The sequence below is a fragment of the Heterocephalus glaber genome, unplaced genomic scaffold (assembly GCF_053883595.1).
Source record: "Heterocephalus glaber isolate CG9 unplaced genomic scaffold, H.glaber_assembly_v1.0 deba00000896, whole genome shotgun sequence".
Classification (NCBI taxonomy): Eukaryota; Metazoa; Chordata; class Mammalia; order Rodentia; family Bathyergidae; genus Heterocephalus; species Heterocephalus glaber.
Window position 1 is genome coordinate 3,406,217 of NW_028258170.1, and position 24,168 is coordinate 3,430,384.

The following is a 24,168-nucleotide window of genomic DNA, read 5'->3' on the forward strand; positions in this document are numbered from 1 at the left end:
ATGGCCCAAGACCTGGTCATTCTTATTACTCTATTTTTCCCAGGAGAAGTTATCCAACCCTGATGTACTTACCACTGAACTCCATCCACAGCCAGCCCTCGCTCTTTCTGAGTTTAAAATGGGCTCTCTATGGTACCCAAGCTGGCATGAAAGATAAGGTCCTCCTTCCTCAGATATAAGTAGCTAAGATTAGAGCAGTATGCCAGCAATCCCACCAGACACATGGATTACTCTTTAATATCTGGTGTCTTATTTTTAAAATGATAATAAGAAAAGAACAATATCCTGTGATATTTAGGGGAAATATAATGACATAACTAACTAGACCACGTATCCTGCATTTTTTTAGTAAAGACTCAAATGCCATTAGTGACTATTGGAGTAATTAGAGTAATCTGATATACACAAGATTTGCTGAAAAGTTAATTCCTTATTTTGAATGGAACCTTTCCTAGTATCACTCTGATTTCAAAAAATCTAGTATAAAGTTAAAAAATATATAAGTACAGTCAATTTCAATTAAGATAGAAATTAAACTAGTAGCTGTATTTCTGACTAAGTAATGCCAAGATTTGATGGAGAAAATAAATCATTATATGTTGTGCAATAGCATTTTTTTCAAGGCCATAATGAGATCTTTATTTCTTTTTTAAAAATTATTTTATTGGTACATTTTAGGTATACAATATGTTTGCATTTATCATCGGGTGCTTGTACCTGTACTTGATGTATCTTTGTTCTTATTTTTTTCCCCATTACCTGTGTGCCCTTCACCCCCCTCCACCCTTCCCTACTTTTTTTTTAGTTCTTTTATTGGTACATTTTAGGTATACAATTCATTTACATTTATCATTGGGTGTTTGCACCTGTACATGATATATCTTGGTTCTTATTTTTTCCCCATTACCTGTGTGCCCTTCACCCCCTCTGCCCTTCCCTATTTACATAGATTTCATTTCCATTTTTTTTCTTTTCTCATAGTTTTTCCTTTCCCTCTTTTCCTTTCCCCTTCCCCTCCCTTCACTGCTTTGTCTTTGGACCTTTTTTCCTATTTTGTTTCCATTCTTTTTCTTTCTCATAATTTTTCCTTTCCTTTCTTTCCTTTCCCCTTCCCCTCCCACCACCCGTACACCTAGATTTTTATTTCTAAGAATATATAACTCCATGTCAAAGGTTAGGGTAACAAAGTTATAGAAAAATTAGAAAAATGTGTTTCTTCCAGGAGCACATTTGGGTTTGCGTCATAATCGTAATTTAAAAAGTCACCACTGAGATAGACCCATGGAGGAGGTTCTGATTTGTCCCAGTGTTGAGGATAACTTGAGGATGATGGGATTTTTTTTTTCCTGTAGGTGTCAAGCATCATCACAGAAGGCATCAGCAAAAACAGCATGACACTTGTGCTGACCAGTGTCTCGCTCACAAAAGTACCTTGCCAGCATAGCCTTAGTATTCAGAGAATGTCGCACAGGAAGGCATTGATTTTCATAGATCCATCAAACAACATGGGCAAAATCCGCAATTTACTCCATATCTGATGTCAAACTCTGCTGACCCCAGGGTCCATAGTTAGCTGGACACAAATCTTGAGGTCCCTAATGGAAGGCACGGGGCATGGATACCAGTGGTGCCCTGGCTGTCACAGGCTTCACTGTCCAGAGAAAACCCTTGTCTTTCAAGGACAAGGACAGAGTATGAGTGCACAGCACAGACAAGGAAACAAAATGCTTGCTGAGTCCATCAGGTCATGAATTTCTAAGAATATGAAATATAAAAGACACTCAATGAGAAAAATGCATGGAGTATGAACTGCCCGGCTGAACCTGGGTATGAAAACAGTTACAGTAAGTCCTGTTCTTCCCAGGATTCTGACATAGATTAGAAAATATTTTTAAACATCAGAGATTGAAAATATCAGAAAATCACCAAAGAATAAATTTCTTTATTGAAGTAAGTTTTATTTCTTCTCAGATTTGATGTATAAAAAGAGAAAAATAGGCATTTATTCCTTTTGGCTTATTTTCTATCAACTAGAGATGTTTGAGTAATTAGCATATAAAATTTATTCTCTGCATTGGTATTCTACCATTTTGAATTCTAGGTCAAATAGTACACTGGAAGTCTAGCAGTGAATAAGTGATGAATTTTGAACATATTGAAATAATTGTAACAGTGAAATATTAAAACCTTTTTGTATTATTATACACTTTAGAGATATAAGATAATATATAAAACTATATATATATATATATATATTTTTTTTTTCTGTACCAGGGGATAAAACAGAGGACCTTGCTGTTTCAGCTTGTAGATCAATATTCAGATAAGAGAAAAAGGACTGACCTGCAAAACGAGATCAATGATCGTCAAAAGTGTTAAAATTTTACACTGACCATATCAAGGTTTTAAGAAAAATATCTAAAACCAAGATCATTTTACATAATATTATTTGATAATCATGTTATAAATTAGCAATTTAGAGTTATTTAGGAAACATCTGAATATTTCTGAATACATCTGGAATGCTGCACAATCACCAAATTATTTCTAATGCAGCACATCAGCAAATTATTTCTGAGTTTTCAAGTCTTTACCCCATGCTGATGACATAGTAGCTTTCTCAGGGCCAACATGATGTCCTTGTTCCTCAGCGAGTAGATGATGGGATTCAGACTTGGGATCAAAATGGTGTAGAAAAGGGAGAGGAGCTTTCCCATGTCTTCACCCTGCCTTGGTTTGGGCTGTAAATAAGTGATGCTGGCTGTTCCATAGAATAAGACCACAACTGTCAGGTGAGAGGAGCAGGTGGAGAAGGCTTTGGCCCTCCCACCCGCCAAGGGCATTGTCAGAATGCTGGAGACAATTCTGCCATAGGAGATGATGATCAACAGAAAGGGAAAAGTGACAAACACCACCACCACCACATAGACTGCTGTCTCATTCGCAAATGTGTCCCCACAAGCCAGCTTGAGTAGTGGGGGGAGGTCACAGAAGAAGTGATCAATTTTGTTAGACCCACAAAAGGGCAAAGAGAAAATCCAGCATATTTGCCCAATCACAACGGGAACTGTACTGATCCAGGAGGCGGCCACGAGCTGCACGCAGAATTTGCGGTTCATAATCAGGGTGTAATGCAGGGGATGGCAGATGGCTATGTACCGGTCATAGGCCATCGCAGTCAGCAGGAGGCACTCTGTGCCTCCCAGGATGAGGACAAAGCACATTTGTGTAGCACAGGCAACCATGGAAATATTTCCTTTTTGGGTACAAATGTCCATGAGCATTCTCGGGATCGTGACTGTTACATAACAGATTTCCAAAAAGGAAAAATTGCTAAGGAAAAAATACATAGGCATCTGAAGAGCAGGGTCAACTATTGTTATTAGTATTATAAGGCTATTGCAGATCAGAATTGTCAGATACATGAGTAAAAATGTTCCAAAGAGGATCCACTGAAGGTTGGGAATATCAGAAAACCCCAAGAGAACAAATTCCACCAGTGTAGTGCTATTTGATATTTCTGTTCCCATTTGCATATCATCTGTAGATATGGTGTATTCAGGCTGGTCAATTCATTTGTATTTGAAAGGGCATGCCTTGTCATGTTACCTTACTTGGGTCTGTAGATATACTTACTTGATCTCTTATGCTATTTCTAATTTTCACTGCTTCTTCTATGACATGAGATTTGAAACTTCAAAGGTGAAGTGGCATGCAGTTAACTTTCATTCAAGAGATAAACTCTAACACTTTATTACACTTGGCTGTAATGATACTCAAGAGTATTGAGAAATGCACATTATTACCGATCTTGAGAGCACATAAGAGCGTTATCATCTCCTTCTTCTGCCCTTAATTAGAATTAGTTTACAGGTTTTTTTCTCTTGTTTGCCAAGGTTATTGTTTTTCTCTTTATTGATAATTGTATTACATCTTCTTTACTTTCAAGGCCATTCTCTGGAAGCTTTTAATTCTTAGTAAAAATTGGGTTTTACATCCTCCTTTAGCAGTGCAGTGGAAGCAATTTTCCTAAATCCGTTCTTCATTACAAGGCAAATAAGTGCATGATTACTGTTTTTCTATGTGTATCTCTCTCATCCAATATACAAAATATCAAATCTATTAAAGTCAGAATAATAGTAACTTTCTCTATTAACACCTATTTTCCCCTGAATTATAAATATTAACTAAGCTTGAACTTAATGAAAAATATGACTAATTCTCCATCATATTCTTCTATGTCCTGTCGTCTTTTATTGTTTCCATTATTATATACTTTCCTTTTAATCAAATGCAACTTCTTTTCTCTATATTCTTTTGCTAATATAGTCCTCTTACAATGTAAGTTTGATTAAATTTGATTATAAATAGTGACATACCCTGGCCATAGTAGTTCCAAAGTACAGAAATGGAACTAGAAATCGAAGCATATCTTCATTGTACTCTTTCCCTTTCCTCTATCCAAATTCTCTCATCCAAGTTCTCTTCGATCCCTTCCCATTTGCAAGATAACTATGTCTTTGGCTTGCAATGTGCATACTTTATTGTGCTACTCATTTGTGCTTTGCCTTGCTCAAGAGAGAGATACTGTAAATTAATAATATCAATATGAATAAATGAGGGAGAGAATTTATAGAAGAAGAAAGGGAGGTGGGATAGAAGAAGGGGATTAATAAATGAATCCAGCTGTACTGTGTACATGTACACACTCTCAAGAAGGTTGTAAAATGCATGTACTTCAAACACATGCTAATTAAAAATTAAAAATCAAGTAAAAATCTAAGCAAAGTTAAAACAAAACAGTCTTGCTGTTTTATATTAACATTACTCAATATGAGGCATTCTACACTGCTTTAAAATTTCTTAATTAATCCATTTTCTTAATGTTTCTTCTCCAAATTTGCAAAACTCTGTATTTTCCTTTCTTCTCAAATCCACTATACCTGTCTGTCCATTTGACTCCATCAAGCTTGTCTCATATAAATTATTTCAATTATTAATATAATTAACAATATCTGACACACACCTAATTTTATTTAACTTTATAAATAAGAAATTTTATAGATTCATGATTATATAAAATAACATATTTTCAGATAAAGAATTCAAATTTTCGTGCTTTTTTGTTTTATTAATTTGAAACCATCCTTAACAAAAACAGTCTCATATTTCTACCACAGCTCATCTTCACAAATTCACATTAAGCAGTCTAAGAAGGTGTAAGTAATATTTTACCTATAAATTTGCATGCTCTTTTTCTCAGGAAGTTGCGTGTAGGCTACAATACTTGTGCTTATTTTAAGAACTATTCCTATTCCTAATACCCTTAAATAGGAATAGTCCCTCTTACCCTGGGGACCATCTACTCTTTTGCATAAGTGTAACTTCTGGAAGCCAATTTCTATTTGGTAATTGTTCTGATTCATTATCAAGAGCTATTTTTTTAATAGAACCTTCATTGCCTTCTTCCTCTCTTTGCTGTCAAGCTCCCCCAATGTACGGAGAGTTTGCTGGGAGTGAAAAAGCACTTGATTACATTTCAGGGAAAATTTGAAATTTCTCGCTATTGCATTCAGGACCTTTAATAAGTGATATGTAGTTACCTCATTTACTTTTATTCTCACAATTCATGCAGATCCAAGTGTCAACCATATTTGTAATGGTGAAAGCCTACTGTTCTCATGGTAGGGTCATGAAGATAACACACATTACATTTGTGAAGATTTATTATGTTGAACTTAATACTCAGGTTTCCAAATTACCTAGAATTATTTTGTAGATAAATTAGGTAAACAAGAATCTACTTTTCTTTCTTGTCACATATTTACATCAACTTTAGGGTAGGGTATTTTATTAAATGGAAAAATTTATTAAAAACTAACTCTATTCTGTGGTTCTAATTTTTCTCATGTTCAACTGTGTTCACATGTTCAGTATGTCCAGTGTGGCACTCTCTGTTATATGTCACTGTCCCTGTGTCTATTATAGAATTTAGCTATTTTTCTGAATATTCTCTTCTCAGCAATGACTCACCCACCCTGTTCATGTTTTTAAGACCATTTAATATTTCCCCAATGCCCATTAGAAAACTAGCAGAGTGGTACATTATGACTATGCATAAAATAAGCTGTTTAAATCAATGTTGTGCTGATGGAGAAACAGACTTTAAAACAAAGCAGATTTTAAAAACTGACAAAGAGCCAAAAACTCAGATTAATCCTTTCTTAGGTTGATTGACAAATAGCGCAAATTGGATGATAGGCTTTAAGACATTTATTTGTTCCTTATGAATATTTTTTGTTTCTTTGGACAGTTTAATGATTTCAGTTATGTTTCCTGGGTTATTAGACTTTGCAAGCAGGACTATATTACAAATGAATTGAATTGCAGTGAATTCACCAATATTTCAGTTTTAATTTCCATTGATATTCTCACCCAAAAAATAAAAAGTCAATTTTAGAGCATGGTGAATATTTATATATGGTGTAAAAAATGCTGTAATCCAGTGCAGACTGCGTCTGCATAGAGCAAAGATGCACCCATTCTTTTCTTTAGTGAAAAACAAGATAAACACATTTCTGCAGTGTCACTATTAATGATTTTGTCAGAAACCATGTCTACAATGAGAGAAACAGGATGATATACACAGAAAATAGATGGGAGAAATGTGCAAAGCATCCTGCGTTTGCTCAGGCATTCAGCTGTAGTTGCTTTTAAGGTTTGTCTCTATCCCTGCTGTCACATTTTAGGGAATGGAAACACTTTGAAGATTCATTACCATACTTTCCAATCCACACAGTGTCATCTGTGGAGTCTAAATTTTTAAACTTTTCCTAGGTATTCTCTAACTAAGTAATGAAGAGGAATTTTCTTTCTTAAAAAAGGTAAAACATCTAAAAATATAAGAAATAGTTATATAGTTTTTCAACCAATGTTTTCCAAGTACCATATCTAGTACTTTTGACTGCAGTGATAACTTTAGGAAAGTAATAGCCATATAATGAAAACAACAAAGCATACATTTTCGTTTGTAGAGAAAAATATATGAGACACCAACTAGGAGGTAAGCAATTGCACAGTTTTTCACACATTCTCAAATCACTAATTAATTTGCGAGTAGACTAGACCACAAAATATGAGATTTGTTCCAAACTTGTCTTTTATTGGCAAAATTCTGGTAAATACAACCTTAGCATGAGAAGCCCAGCATAAGAGAATAACCTCAGAAAAGAGGAAAAGGAATCATTAGTAGGTCAGGAAAGTAAACCACAGGAAAGTTTCTTACATACAATTGCAGAATTAAATAAGAAACCAGTAAGTAAGATCAAATCCTCAGCACATGTATTAAACTTTAGTTAGCAGTTTCCTCAAGGCCATCATGACATCTTTATTCCTCAGCCTGTAGATCATAGGCTTGAACATTGGGATGAGAATAAGGTAGAAAAGAGCAAGAAGTTTATCTGTGCTGGAGAACTGTTCATGTCTGGGTCAGAAATAGGTAATGATTCCAGATCCAAAGAACAAAGCTACAACTACGATGTGAGAGGAGCAAGTGGAGAAGGTTTTGACTTGCCCTGTGGCTCAGGGCAACTTCAGGATGGTGGAGATGATTTTACTGTAGGAACCGAGTATGAACAGAAAAGGGGCCATGATAAACACCATGGCAACTGAAAAGAGCAACATCTCCTTTATGAAAGCTTCTACACAGGCCAGCTTGAGTAAGGGATGTAGCAGAAGAAGTGATTGATTTGCTTGGATCTACAAAACGGCAGGGAGAAAATCAGAAATGTCTATCTTATGTGGACCAGGATTCCCATGAGCCAGGAGGTGGCCACCAGCTTCCTACAGCTTGGGATTCATGATGAGGGGTTACTGCAGAGGGTGGCAGATGGCCACATAGCAGTCATAGGCCATCACAATCAGGAGGAGGCACTCAGTTCCTCCAAGCACAAGGAAAAAATACATCTGTGTAGCACAGGCAAACAAGAAATATTCCCTTTCAGTGTCCACATGTCAGTCAGCATTCTAGGCAGGGAGTCAGACACATAGCAAATTTATAAGAAAGAAAAAATTCTGAGAAAAAAAATCACATGGGAGTGTGAAGGGCTGGGTCCACTTTGGTTATGAGAATGATGATCCCATTTCCTGAAAGGATGATCACATAGATAAAGAAAAGTATCACAAAAAGAAACTTTTGTAGACCGGGAATATTAGAAAACCCCCTAAAAACAAACTATCATTGAAGTGCAATTTACTTCTTGTGGCATTCTTTAGCTTTTCACCTGTGAAAGTAGAAAGATATGTCACTTATACTCTTTGACCAATTTTTGAATTCTGCTGGACTCAGTGATGCTTGGACAATTAGAATATTGGTTTTCTAATCTACATTTAAATTCCAGTTTTTTATAGTAGAGATTCAAAATGCACAACTGAGGCATACTGAGGAATGTCTTCAATTTCTAAAAATATAACATTTATATCTATTGCAAGGTTTAATTTGAATGATAGTTATATGACATAATTATACCATTTCCTTTTTTTCTGTTTGAACATGGAACCAAACTTCTCTTTTCTACTCATAGTGATAGAATTTTTTTTTAAAGTTAAAATGTTACATTTATTTTAACACACCTGAATTAAGGGTGGAAAGGTGAAACCAATACAGTATAATAGACACAGCATTGTATCAAAGATGCAGCCTTTCTGAAAATCATACTGTAGAAAAGATAAAAGAATGACATAATGGGGAACAGGCCTGACTTAATCAAGAAATTTTCATATTTGATTCTTAAACTTATGTAAGTACAATAATCTCCAAAGTATTTGGCAATAATTTATTTTTTCTACTTCCAGACTTCTAAAGTAGACAGATTTGCTTACAATAAAGCTAATTTTAAGAGCACACAAAAGTTGAGCACAAACAGTAAAATTAAATCCAGCAATCCAGAGTAATGAAGGGTAAGAGACTGAATAACTGCCTTTGTCAGAAAACTGACCCCTAAGGTGACTACCTGGAGTCCTGACACTGGAAAGCAACAATTGCTTAGTGTACCAACTCACAGTGGAATTTCTAACTACCTTGTTCTCTATTAAAAACAATGTATATAATTAAGTGGTCTTTACAGACAATCTGCATCCATCTAAATTAAACATATTCTACAATAGTGTAATTATAAGGCCACAATATTTCTTTTGGGCAAACCCCTTAATATAGTGATTTTAATATCAATGTTATTCATTCTTTGAAATATTAAAGTGTTTTAACTGAATTAAAATTACATATTTTTAAATACTACATACATCATGACTAGTATATTAAAATTATTTATATTATTTATATCTAATAGCCAAAGAAAATTTACTACCAAATTCATACAGTAGATATTAGTCTGCCATGCTTATTAATTGATCCCATAGGTATAATTATAGATCAGCATGATTTTAGTGTCTATTCACTTTACTAATCAGGAATGCAGCGTGTACAGAGTAAACAAGTGGTGCAGCCACCCAAGGATCATGATAGCTCTTCACATCAGCTGTCACAAGCTCAGATACAAATCCCCACCACGTGAACAAAGCTGGATCCAATTCTTCATCAAAAAGTGCTGGTGGAGGTTGTCAGACGCCTTCCAATGTAAATCCCCAATCCAATGGGTAGTAGATGAGACAGGAGCAGAGATGGAAGAAAAACCTTCAGAAATTCTGCTGAGAAAATGCCCCCTTTCTTCATAACACTTGTGTTTCTCATGCTGAGAGTAGCTGTGTGCTTCAAGTGTTTAAAGAGGAACTCCTTAGGGGGTATATTTTCTGGCCAACTTGACCAATCCCATATCCAGTCTGAGTTTTTCTTCAAGATGCTTTCAACTTCTTTCTTTCTCTCAATATAATCCTCCTCAGACTGAGAGCAGTTTTTTTCTCCAATGCTATGTGTATCTATTTCAGAAGTTCTATTAGTATCTTGTGGTGTCTGTGAGCAAGGTGGGCTGTCACAGTGAGAACTCTTCGAGCTACTCCATCCAGATTCATGCTGGGCATCTAGCAGTATTTTTTCCATGTCACCATTATAAATAGAAACTGAGGCTGGAACACCGCTCCCATTCCCATTATTGCTGAAGTGCAATTCTACCCAGGAGCCCTGCAGGTTCTCCTCCTGCAACCCGGAGACCCCACTCTGCGACATGACACGAGGGGCTGCTGAACCGTGGAGCTCAGTGTCCAGCTGCGACAACACCTCAGCAGTGGTTGCACAAGAGCAGGCATGCGACGGACCCGCAGCTCTGCATTCCATAGTGATAGAATTTTGAGGCAGAATCATTTACATCATATTTTCCCAGAACTATGTCCACTTTCAAATATGTAGGTGTCATTCTGATAATGATTTACTGCTCCACAGGCTTTTTACAAGCATCATTTACAAGTAAGAACCCTGTAACACAGCTATAGCTCTACCATCCCCACTTTGGCATCAAGTTGAAACTGGATCTCCCTTTTATTTATGTACCAGAAAAACACAAGCAATATTGTAATTGTGCATTCCACTCCCAACACTTTTAATTACTACATTCTGTCAGGCAGTGGATATTCGATAGTTTTTTCTTTTACCTATCAGCTGGACAATAAAACCAACATGTCAAAAGGTCGGCACTGGTTGACCTGATTTCAGCAACTCTGCTTAGTTGATCTATGTCCATGGGTTTTGCCATCTGCCATGAGTTATTCTGCTTTTATCAATCAGGGGCATCTCTGGCACAGCCTCTCCACATCCCTGGGCTCACAGCACTGAGCAGAGGCCTTGGGAGGCTGGGAGAGGATGGGCATAGAGGGCAGCTCTCGGGCACAGCTCTGTCTGGCCTGGCTTTGTCTCTCTGCCCAGCCCTGCCTGCTCCTGGGGGGTCTTCTCCCCTCCTTCCACCTGGCTTCCTTGATGCTCCATGTGACCCTGCAGGTTCATGGTGATGTCCACTGACTGCCAAACCCACCAGGCACAGAGTCACCCATGGCTCACACTGCCAAGCACACAGAGCATGAGGGACCAGGTGAGGAGGGAGGCAACAACCATCCAGGCAGACTGCTCAAGTCACTTCTGAGACGTAAAAACCTAATTTGGAAAAGTAAAACTTAATCCTGATCTCATTCTGCCATTTTGGGGAAACAGAAACTCAACTCTGAAAAAACAGAACTGAGCTCAACATATCAGGCAGCCCTGCTTCATTCCCTCCCTTGTGTCACCCTTACCCATGTCTCAGGTCTCATAAACTCAAAGCCCCTCACCCAGAACCTAGCACCCCAGGCCCTGGGTGGCTCCTGGATGTAGGTCTGGGACCCTGGGCACGTTCCTAGCCAAGCCCACGGGAGAGGGAGGAGAGGCCTGGGACATTCTGTCCTGCAGCATCAAGAGGAACAAAGAGGGGGCCATTTCCCCTTCCTGGAAGAATAGGACTGGTGCTAACACAGATGGAATTGCTCAGAGCAAAGTTATCCTGGGAGATGGAAACAGTCTGAGCAGCCTGGCCTCTCTCCTCCCCCTGGCAACAGGGTGCTTTTGTATGAGAAGGAAGCACTGGATAGTGGAAATCCAGCCCTGGCCAAGGTTCCTGGAAAGGCTTTGGGCCTGTCTCCTGGCCCCTCAGGAGAGTCCTTTGCTGTGATGTTGAGACATCAGGCAGGCTCTGGAGGGGAGCCGGCCAGGAAGAGGACTCAGAGCCCAGACAGCACAAGGCACAGCACTCCAGAGAGCCCGGGGTCAGGATGCCCGGACACTCACACTGTGGGACAGGGGTGTTTCCAAGGCTGATTCTTTCAGGCCTTTTCCAGAATGGGATCCCTTTGACTCTGAGTTAAAGCCTGTGTTTTCAGAGCCAATGATAGAACACAAGAACCTGCTTTCAGGTATGAAATGAACTTCAAATGGCCTGCAGAGAACACTGGAGTCATGGGCTTTCTGACCTTTGAAATTAGGGAATCCCTTAAACCATAAAGAAGGTGCCAGCAGAACAATAAAAATAGAAGCTTACTTTTAAAAGTTGTCTTAGAATGATTTCTTTGGAATTAAGTATGTGCAATCAAAAAGTGCTGCCATTCAGCTCCTGCTGTGAGTTGTAGGGCCAAATTAAGGTAAGTCTACTGTAGACAGCTAGGTTAGGTGGAAATAGTTTAGGTGGTCAGACAGGACTGGGTCCTCCAGGGAGTCAGTGCAGAGGCTGAGAACTGATACCAACTGTGGATGGAGGCACATCTGTTGGAGGCCAGGCCTCATATAAAACAGAATTATCAGGCCTATGTCCCTCCTGAGGGATAAGCAATAAATTGAAGATTAGGCTGTAATTGGAATCACCTGGTCCAATAAAGTCCAGCGAGACATCAGTCACCCAGATGGGTCACCAGGACCTCCAGATCCATCCTGTCCTGAAAATGTCCTTGTTCTTTCTATGCACACTTGCTACGTGACCACCTGTTTTCCCACTGGATCAATGTTACCTAAGCAGCTAAATTTTTCCTGCTCTTATCTTTCATTGTTCCTTAGAAGTCAGTCTTTAGAAAACATGAGCTCAGGGTATCTGACATCTAGCAGGGTGAGAGCTACATTTATTTCCCCTATATTAAGTCTGTTTAAAGTCCCTAAAACCTGGGTTACACACCAGGAAATTTGTGAACATGTTTTAAATTGTGCTTGGAAGCCAATCAAGAATGGGGAAACTGATTCGGGAGATCATTGATGTATCCAGTACAACGTCAGCTGAGAACATAGTGGCTGACCAGGAAGTTCTTTGTGTGTCTCCGGCTCCCTCTCTGAAGTGCTGCTGTCTCACACATTGTCTTCTCATCTGTCCCTGTTCCCACATGGAACTGGATATTTGTAAAGTTTTCCTGCACTACTTTTATAAACCCTTGCTGAGTTCACTCTGAGCTGTTGCCATTTCTGCATTTTGTAGAAAAATTTTGGTCTGCAGCAGAATTTAATTTCTCTCACTGCTTTCCTTCCACCTGAAATGCATTTTCAATGGAGACCCGGTGGTTAATGTTGCAATATGAAATTTAGAATAACCTTCTCATATTAGGAATCTTACCAGAGTTACCCTTAGTAAAAAGGAGCTTGAGTCTGCTTTAACTCGGCTATATTGATGCAAATCTAGTGTTTTCCCTTACAAAAGTTCCCAAGTCCACACAGTTGAGGTCTCTTTTACTCTAAGATTTTTCTGAAGTAACTTGTTTGATGATAACTTTAATAAAGCTCACTTAAAAGTGTAAGATTTGGGCCAGGGATTTAGCTCAGTGGTTCTGTCACCTGCCTCACAAGCACAAGGTTACTGAGTTTGATCCCCAGTACCAAAAAAAAAAAGTGTAAGTTTTGAGGACTCTAGAAGTGTAACTTAAAACAGTCATTTTGGGAATGATTTCATATATCACTTAATCTTGTCTGTTAAATTACTATGCTGTGTGCTACTTTAGCATTTTGGGAAAGGGGAAACAAAATCTGTCCTTTACAATACTAAATATATTTCATTTTAATGTTATAAAATAAAAACCCCTCAATTTGAATAATATATCTAACAAAAGTATGTGTAAATGTCAAAATTTTATTATAATACATGATTACTAGACAGTTCCCCAAAAGACCAAAAACAGAGCATATCTATTTTTGGTAGAGAATATCTGAGCATGTTTCATAGTATGTAATTTATTTCTAAATAGCAAAGCATTGATTGGTACATTTTAGGTATGCATAATGATAACACTCATCATAGGGAATTTGTACCTGTACATGATACATCACACTCCTTCATTCAATAAACTTCTGTCTAATTATTGAGATGTGAGGTTATGTCAGAGTTATTGTTATGTACATCAAGTATTTACTGTAATAATTTCTGTCTTATTTCTGGAATTACCTTCCTAAATTGAGTGTTGTTAAAGCCCATGTGATAGTTTGCCCATATACTATTTTATGGATGATAAAATAGTTTCAAAAAGCTTACATAACTTTTTTAACATTTCATATATACACGAGATTTCAACTCAGTAGTCATATTTGCTGCCTAGACCTGGGTTTTAATTATCATCCCACCCTTTTTTATTTGCTGCATTGCACAATTGTATGAACTTTCAGAGTTTACTGTAAAGAATTTTTGTGCAAGGTGATGAGTTCTAAAGAGCTCATTTATCATTTATTCACTTTTAGTTTATTATATGGGGCTGACACACTCTCTAGTGATCATTCCTATTTGAGGAAGAGTCCTCCAAATTGAGCCCCATAAGTCAACAGTCACTGCTGATTGAGTTTATTCAGTGCCGGCACTGGTCCTTTTGTCTTTACACTAAACATCACCTCCATCTTTATTACATTTGACAATGAGTCTTGAAAATACGTTTTTGGGTTTAAGGCAAGCACTATAAGAAATGCTGTCACCTTCTATAAGCACTGTGCTCAAACAAGAAAAATATCCTGATGTAACTGACTGTTACATTATAAAGTGCACAAAGATACCTATTGACATAAGACAAATAAAACATGTTGAGTACTAATTTATTACAGAAAAAGATGACAGACCCTTGCTTATGTGCTGTCATTTTTTCTTTATGTGTAATAATTGGTCAATATTTCTCATGAAGTATTGTCTTAAAATTTTAGCACCCCATTTTTAAAAATTTAAATAATTTCAATGTAAACTTATTTTGAAAATACAAACAGTATTTAATAAAAGTCTTTCAAGCATGAAATATATTTCCTTAGGATAAAATCTAAGAACACACCAAATAGAAGGGTGATTTTTAGAAGAACACAAACTATGTATAAGTACTGAATGTTAGAGAAAAAAGAAGTGTGACTCTGCATTTTCTGTAAATGTATGTTTGCAGCCACCACAGTGGCCCATGTGTGATCCCAGCACTTGGGAGCCCATACGATTGCTGCAAGTTCAAGGCCAGTGTGGGCTACAGAGTGGGTCAAGGCCAGGCTGGAAAACTATGAGACTCCATCTAAAAAAAAGGCATTAAAAGTAAATTAAAAAATAAAATCACGTTTGTACATGACCTGCAGCCAGGGTGTTATTAGGATACATTTAAAAATTGATGCAACATTTTTCAAAAAACATGAACAATTACAATATGCTGGAACAAATATTAATACTAATTCAAATATTCCAAATGTTAAGAAAATTTAGATTTTTATAGCTTCTTTATAGTCATTATTAAATTCATACTCTTGCTTTTTTAAATTAAGTAGACAATCCGTGAGAGAAGAAATTGAAAAATGACTATGAAATGCAAACTTTTTTGAGAATTATTATTGTAATTACCTCTAACAGTTTTAGTAACAAAGTGTCTTCTTCAAAATTATATAGACAAGGCCCAGGGATTTAGCTCAGTGGTTCCGCCGCCTGCCTCACAAACGTAAGGTCCCAAGTTCGATCCCCAGTACCCAAAAAAAAAAAAAAATTATATAGACAAAAATCACATATTTAGCTTCCTTTAAAGTAACATGTATCATTGTTTATAATAAACTCTAGAAGCTAATAAAAAGAAAGAAAAAAGTATCATTAAAGAGGATTTACTGCAAATAAAAGTTTTAGTTGTTTACACGGAAGATTGTTAAATTGTTAACAATAAATGTGAGATATATATGTAGGTTTATGTGTCCTTCAGAATTCATCAATTTTATTTTAGTTTATTCCCACCATGTGAGAGTGAGAAAACCAAATTTACAAAGTGTGAGTATTAATTTTGAGCTTAATATTTACATTTTGCTTATTTGTCAAATATTGATGGTTAGTTTTATATCACGCTAACATTTATAGAGAATATCAACACAAATCATAGCAGCATAAAATAATCCATACTTACTCTTTGGATTTAGATAAAATTCCTTTTTTCCCTTCAACCTGAAGCATTGAAGTATATAAATTCATAACAAGCCATAAGGATTTTTTAAAATTCTTTTATTGGTACATTTTAGGTATACAATACGTTTACATTTATCATTGGGTGCTTGTACCTGTACATGATGCATCTTGGTTCTCATTTTTTTCCCCATTCCCTGTGCTCCCTTCACCCCCTCCACCCTTCTGTATTTACATAGATTTTGTTTCCATTTTTTTTCTTTTCTCATAATTTTTCCTTTCCCTTTCCTTTCCCCTTCCCCTCCCACCACCCCTACACCTTTGGACCTTTTCCTATTTCAAATTATCAATTATTCATTTTAATCATTTTAATCCTTAATTACACTTTCAGTTTCTCACACTAGAGAAACTATTCAGTATTTACACATGTGTGTCCTATTTGTTTCACTTGAGTATGGCCTCAGTATGCATCAATTTAGCTGTAAATGTCTCTCGTTTCTCTTTCTTTATGGCTGGGTAGTACACCATTTTATAAAAAAACCACATCTTCTTTATTCCAGTTGATGGGCACTTGGGCTGTTTCCAAGCTTTAGCTATTACAAACTGTGCCGCTATAAACATGGATGCACATATATCACTGTGCTATGACTCTTTTAATTCTTTGGGGATGATACCCAGCAGGGGAATAACTGGGTCAAATGGGACTTCCAGTCCTAGTTCTCTGAGGTATCTCCATACTGATTTCCACAGTGGTTGCACTAGTCTGCACACCCACCATGAGGTTTTAAAACACTAACTTCCCTTTAAATAACAGTTTCACATTTTTCTGCTTTAATTGCTTTCAAGTAAGTCATTTTAATACTTCACTCACTGTTTCTGTGATTCCATCCTTCTAATTTGGATCATGTCTCTTGCCCAAGTCTGGGCTCCCCCGGTCCCCCTATGGAATCCGGGTCCCTTGACCCCTCACTCAGCTAACCAGTGGGATCTTAGCAGGAGGTGAGAGTGTTATTGACACCTCACTTCCGCTTCAAGCTACCAGTATTCACCCGGGAACTCATTCCACATGGAGCCTTTGAGGCCCTTTTCTCAATGTTTCTGCCTGCACTCACCTAACCGGTCCTTGGAATATAGCATTGGAAGGATTTGGTAGTTATTTCACATGCATGCTTCACATACTGATATTTATTTATTGCCAGGGATTGAACTCAGGACCTTGTGCTTTCGAGGCAGGCACCGGAACTACTGAACTAAATCTGCAGCCCTGATATTTAGTTTTTAACCTAACAGTATTCTGGCTAAGGTACTAATGATTTTTATCATGAACAGCATGCCGACCATTGCTCTGCAGTGTGGGCTAAATACAAACACTCCTGATTTGGAACATAGGAAAGGCACTGACATCTCCACAGAGCCTGTTCTCATTTCCAGGCTACCACCTTCATCTTTTGCAAGCAGTTTCTTCAGGGTCACTGAACTGCTGAGCGATTTCAGCACTCACTCCACGGTCGCATTCCAATTTTAACCCAGTTTGTTTGATCCAGACTCCCCCATCCTTCTCTCTCTCTTTCTCTATCTTCTTATTTGGTCACAAGACAAAATTCTCATATTTGCTTCAGTTTATAAGATTTTAAATGAATATAAAACAAATTTTCTAATTACATTTAGAATTTGCCAAAAACCAAATTGCCTTTTTTATTAACATTATTGGTACATTTTAGGTATACATTATGACCAAATTGCCCATTGAATTTGAATTATTATTGTGATAAATTATATCGTTTCACTCCAGTGATATTGGGTTCAGCAAGACCATTCAAAATTGAATTGATTAATATATTTTAAAGTAATGGACAACACAAACTAGGCTTAGTCCAGGTTACACGTAGGGGCTTTCTACTAGTCATGAATGTGTGTATTGTGGATATATATGTAAGTGTAGAATCCATATTGCTTTTGAATACTAGGTATATTTTTCTGCTACTTACTTGTGCTAGCAATAAATCTCTCCTAATTTAATTCAATAACTTCTGCTGCTGGGGTCAATTTTGTCTCTTATTTCTAGTAGTTATACATGGGCTCTGTCCTTCACCAGATCCATTTTTAAAGTTTCCTTTGTGTTATACACATTGCAGTGCATGGTCACACTCATCCACAGAGGCCCCTGTGTGCTTCACCATCACACACCTTTCCCTGTCCCTGCGCAACCCCTCCCACCCTCCCTGTCCATTTCTTAGCCTCCTTCCCTGCTGGGAAAGATCTCTCGCTCTGCTGCCTCTTAGCCCTTATGTTCTATTCTGTTTTGCGTTTATTTTATTGGTACATTTTAGGTCTACATAATGATCCCATTCATCATAGGGAATTTGTACCTGTACAAGATTTATTTGCTTTCCTTTTTTTCCCCCATTCCCATCTCTTCCCTTCAACTCCTCTTCCCCACCTTATTTACAAAGGCTTTGTTTCCATTTTTTTCCTTTTATTCTTTGTTCTTTGTCCCTTCTTTCATTCCCTATCCCTCTCCCTTGTTCCTCTTCTAGTTTGAACATTTTTTTCCCATAATTTATGTATATTTTGGGTTTCTTATATAAAGCCAATCATGCTATATTTATTTTTTATATATAATGTAGTACTACTCAGCCATAAAAATGAGAAACTAGAGATATTTGTAGCTAAATGGATGCACATTGAGGCCATACTCTTACATGAAATAAATCGGACACACATATGGAAATACTGAATAGTTTCTCTGGTGTGAGAAACTGAAAGTGTAAATAAGGGTCAAAATACATAATAGATAAGAATAGGAAGTAAAGGTCCAATCATTCTATATTTAATCATGTGTGTCTCTAATTTATTACTTTCACCAGAATTTACAACAGATTGCTTAGTTCAATTTTTCATAAAATTGCTCCATTAAATCTTATGGATTCTTTTTTTTTTTTTTTTTTTGGACTGGGGATTGAACCTAGGACTTTGTGCTTGCAAGGCAGTCATGGTGCAACTGAGATAAATCCCTGGCCCTTACTGTTTCTATTTTTAATATGCTGTTCTTTTTTTTCTTCTGTTTTTCTTATCATTGTCTCCTGCTCTTATTTGTCAGTGTGGTAGTCAGAATTGTGAGATGTTCCCCAGGTTTATAGTTCCTGGTATATGTACATCTTCTCCCCATTATCCAATGGAATTCTGATCTACATGTGAGTATGATGAGATCATACAAATATAACCAGTTTTCTACTCAATTCCCTCAATTTTCCATGTAGTTCTGATTGAATCACAGGGGTCTTCTCAGTTTTTATCTAGTAGTCAGAGGAAATCAGCGATTGAGGTTGGTCAAAGTTGGAGGAACATAGGAAGGGATTGGACTTGTATTCTAGAAGCCGATTGTAGGGCCATGTCTATTGTGGTATTATAGACAACAGTCAATATCTAGTTTGGATCTTAAATTTCCCCCTCAGGACAGTGCTTTAAGGCTTCATCTCAAGTTCAGCACTATGAGAGCAGGTAGACTTAGGACAGGTTTCCAGGGAGGTCTTCTGATCACTGAGTGGGCTGATCTCAATGGGCCTTGTGCATCCTCCTTTCCTTATCTCCTTTTTGTGTGTTCCAGCCATGACCTGAATGATTTTGCTATGCCATGTGCTGTGCTACCTTGATACATGTAAAAAAGCCATGGGATCAACACATCATGAACTAAGACTTCTGAACTGTGAGAAAAATTAAGCCTTTTCTACTGATTAGTTGATTATCTCAGGGAAGATGAAGAACAAAGTGAAGATATGAAAAATACATAAATATCAGAGAGAGAAGATCTCACTATGTAGTTCACATTGGCCTTGAACTCAGCCATCCCCTTGCCTCAGCCTCCTGACTTAAATATCTTTTGCAAATCAGCCTGGTTTTCTTTTCCAGAATGCAGAGTCTGCCTATGATCAGAGACCTCCCTCGAAGCCCTACCTTAAGTTTCCATGGCCTCCTTCTTGTGCTGAGCTAGACACTAAGCCTTTAAAGCACTGTTTTGTGGTGGACTTTAGGATCCACACTATAGGATGGACTGTAGTGTAGAATGGGACAATAAACATGAGTAGGGGAGAAGCTCTCTCTGAGATCCTGATTTTATTTCCTCTTAATACATACTCATCAGGGGGACTGCTGGATTATATGGTAGCTCCATTTTTCTTTTTTTGAGGAAAACTCCCACTGTTTTCCACAAGATATGCACCAATTCACATTCCCATAAATATGTACAAAATCCTTTTTTCTTAATAGCCTTGCCAACATCTTTGATGTCTTATAAATAGCATACAGTCATTTCTTTCAAAGAAAATGTTTTATTTTATGAAAGAAAAGTTCAGATAGACAAGGGGTCAGCAAACTTCCAATGGTAATTATCCCCCAAAATAACCAATTAAATTAAACACTGCATTATAGGAAAAGATTGACAGAGGGTTTTTGTTTTTGTTGTTCTTGTTGTTGTTGTTGTTGTTGTTATTGTTTTGGTTTTCTAGTTTGTTTTTGGCTTTTAGTTTTCCTTGTGTGTTTGTTTGTTTTTGAGACAGGGGTTTAATGTGTAGTTCAGGCTGGCCTTGAACTCACTGTGTAGCTCAGGCTGGTCTCAGACTCAAAGTGATCCTCCTGCCTCAGCCTGGAGTCTGGGATTACATGTGTGAGACACCATACCTGATAACCAAGTTTAAATGATAAGAATAATATATAGTTTAAAGAATTACTACACAATGATAAAAATAGTTTTCAAACTTTTATAATAGCATATCATAAGTGTGGTTCAAACCCATCAGTGTATGGTTTAAATATGACCTGTGGCCTCTTCCTGTATAATTTCTCACTCTCTGGGAGGCTAATATGGACTTTTGGATATAGTAAAGGAAAGTTTCCATTGCTAGAGAACATAAGTTCTAATGCCCAATTACTATTCATGTTTGCTATTGCCCCATTGGCCAAAGTTAATAATTTATCTAACTCAGAGTCTGTGCTGAAAGGGAAATCAAAAGGCATGAGTACAAGAAGGAATGGTTTATTGGGGACATTATTATGTATGTATAACATAATTTTTATTGACTACATAACTTAATAAATGTTTTGCATATACATACTATATTTATTAAAATATTTCTCAATGTTAGCATCCACTTTTTCAATTTTTGTTTAGAAAAATAGAACTGCAATACACAATGTTTTGCAATATACTTATATGTATTGTATACTAATTATATGTATTATTTATTGCTATAAAAGTATTTCTCTGCATTCATACTTTTATCTGTAGAAAGTAATTGCTTAATAATAACTGCAAAGTCTAATGTGTGAGGTGTCTTCAATAGTGAATGTTAATGTAAATAGAATTTGAAACAGGCATCGACTTAGAACATACTATGTATCACATCTTTTGTTAAAAACATCTACCAGTTACAGTGAAGAGAAAGACTTACTTTGAATAGAACATTGTTAATTAATCAACACAATTCTCATAACTGGGAGGACATGAAGTCTTTTAAGTTTAAATTACATCATTAGCTTATTTACACACGAGTATAAGATTGAATTAGTTTGTAATTATTTACGTATACAAATTATACATAAAACAATACTGTCATATTCATTGTCTCAGGCTTTGAACAGTTTGGGAAGGAATTTTTGCAGTGCACTGATGACATCTTTGTTCCGAAGGCTGTATGTCATGGGATTGAACATCGGGGTCAAAATAGTGTAGAAAAGAGCAAGCAGCTTGTCCACGCTTTCATACTGACTGGACATGGAATATAAATAAGTGATACTGGCAGATTCATAGAATAAAATCACACCTATGAGGTGGGAAGAGCAGGTGGAGAAGGCTTTGGCCCTTCCTGTGTTTGAGGGCAACCTCAGGATGGTTGAGATTATTCTGCTATAGAACGCAAAGACAAAGGGCACAATGACAATCAAGAAAGCCAGTGTGTAGACCATCAACTCATTCATGAAGATCTTCCTGCAGGCCAACTTGAGCACTGGATGGATGTCACAGAAGAAGTGGTTGATGATGTTAGACTCACAGAAGGGCAGAGTGAAAATTTGCACTGTCTGCCCCATCTGGACTGGGAAGCTGAAGATCTAGCAGCTGGTGACCAGCTGGATACAGACCTTGTGGTTCATGATCAGTGGATACTGCAGAGGGTTACAGATGGCCACGTAGCAGTCATAGGCCATTACCACACCAGAAAGAAGCACGCCATGGCCCCTAGCAAAAGGAAGAAGCCCATCTGTGTGGCACAGGAGTAAAAAGAAATAGTTCCTTTCTGGGTCCAAAGATCCACAAGCATTCTAGGAAGAGTGAAAGACACATAGCAGAGTTCTAGTAAAGAAAAATTACTGATAAAAAGTACATGAGGGTGTGAAGTGTGGGCTCTAGTCTTGTTATTAGGATGATAACCCCATTCCCCAGCAGGATAATCAAATAGATAACTAAGAATATTCCAAGAGCAACCAGTGCAAGTTGGGACTATTAGAAAAGCCCAAGAGAACAAATTCTGTCATGGTAGTGAGATTGGTTTCAGTGATTTTCAATTTGCTTTCTCTCTGTAAATTTGTATTTCTTGACTGGATTGTTTTCCTCCTTGAAAACTGGATTAGGACATGAGTTTCAATCTTCATAAATTTTGTTACTTTGTTACTGAACCTTATTTTCTGTGATTCAGGGAGATTTGATGTGATACAATCACTATTAAAATTATCTGAATAAAAATAAAACCACTTTGATAACTAAACAGTCTGACGATGAACTCATGTTAAATTTACATTCTATTCATATCAATAAATTCATAGTTATGCATTGTATTCAGACTTGCAAAACCAGAAAAGATACAAGCTTTGTCCTACAGGGAAATCATAAATGTCCCAGCTTCTTCTCTCCCTTTTTCTTAATCTCTAGACTGTGAGTAACTTCCATACTTGGCTTTTCTTTCTAAATGTTATTTACCTGTTAAGTTTCAAATGCTGTATTTTTCTTTGAGAGGGGGCTTTTTATTTCCAATTACATATAGAATATCAATCTCTGACATCATGGTATTAAATAAAGACTTAGTTTTCCCTCACTTGTGGCTGGTGGAATGAGGTTTGGCCTCCAGCCCCATATTATGGGGTTGTCTTGTGTCTTCCACTGCATGTGTCAATCACTGGTCCAGGCATTCTTGTCCTATTGCTGTGTCCTCCATAGTGATAAATATGTCTGCTTGTTACTAATCTACAAGTTTAAATCACAAATTGGCCCTCATGGCTGCTATGAGAGTATAGACATTTCTTTTCTGCTTTAACATTATATCACATGACTCATTTGGTAATGACTATAGATAGGTCTCTATCCTACTATGTGACTCCACATGTGGTTTTGAATTAAAAGGAGAAATTGACCTCAGAATTAGTTATTCTCTACAGTACAGTACAAACGGAGAAAGAAAAGCTTGAATTTCCAATGCCAAAGATTACATTACAGCCTGAGCAACTTAGAGAGAACCTATCTCAAGATAAAATCAGAAATATAAAGTGTCAAGCATGTAGCTCAGGGGTAGAGAGTTTGCCCCACATGCACAAGTCTTTAGGTTTAAAGAAAAGATTAAAACAAATGATTGCATTAATTGTATTTGTAGGAATCAAATAGATATTGCTAAAAACTGTAACCATGTAGCATTTCACTCTTTTCAATCTTCATAATATTTTGATATTTTTTTAAAGACTAAAATAAATATTTACATGAAAAAAATCAAAATAATAAGAAAATATTTAGTAAATATAGTGAGATATTGTGTGAAACTTTTGACATGTTTATGATCTCATATGATTTGGGTCACATAAGAAGTAACAGAACATGAGCCAATTAAGTTAAACTAAGTTTGTCCATAAGTTACAGGGGTGGTAATTTGAAAATAAAATAATTGCTTCCTATTTCTCCACCAGAAGGTACTATCTATTCCTTCTTACAGGAATGATTTCACTTATGATGGCAACATTTACTATATTAATAATATAAAAATATATTAAATTAAAATATAATATTTTACTCATATTTTCAAATAGAAATGTTTAACCTTATTATTAACAATGTATAAATGAGAAATTTATATATTTCAGATACTTGAAACATATTAATTTAACTTTGTAACTCAATGTAATAAAACTGCAGATAATTATATATCAAATACATTTAAGACCAATATATATTTTATCACTTCAGATGCTTGATATAATTTTGAATCATTATTCTCAAAATAATAATCCTAAGAGATAGAATACCCACATACAGTGTCAGCAGTTTACCTTTTTGCTTTTGCTAACCTTACATCTT

The 24,168-nt window shown here is 36.7% G+C and overlaps 2 protein-coding genes and 2 pseudogenes across 2 annotated transcripts; all 4 read right to left on the reverse strand.

Moving 5' to 3' along the window:
- Positions 1 to 2,582: 2,582 nt before the first annotated feature.
- Positions 2,583 to 3,530, reverse strand: LOC101699214 (olfactory receptor 10AG1). Its single transcript, XM_087207875.1, has one exon. The coding sequence runs from the start codon at positions 3,528 to 3,530 to the stop codon at positions 2,583 to 2,585; it is 948 nt and encodes a 315-aa protein (XP_087064001.1).
- Positions 3,531 to 7,344: 3,814 nt separating this feature from the next.
- LOC147828892 (olfactory receptor 10AG1-like) lies at positions 7,345 to 9,305 on the reverse strand (annotated as a pseudogene).
- A 155-nt stretch (positions 9,306 to 9,460) lies between these two features.
- Positions 9,461 to 10,220, reverse strand: LOC101698611 (BCL2/adenovirus E1B 19 kDa protein-interacting protein 3). The gene has a single exon (XM_087207860.1). The coding sequence runs from the start codon at positions 10,178 to 10,180 to the stop codon at positions 9,596 to 9,598; it is 585 nt and encodes a 194-aa protein (XP_087063986.1). The 5' UTR covers positions 10,181 to 10,220; the 3' UTR covers positions 9,461 to 9,595.
- Positions 10,221 to 21,458: 11,238 nt separating this feature from the next.
- On the reverse strand, positions 21,459 to 22,364 carry LOC101698977 (olfactory receptor 10AG1-like; annotated as a pseudogene).
- Between the last annotated feature and the right edge of the window lie 1,804 nt (positions 22,365 to 24,168).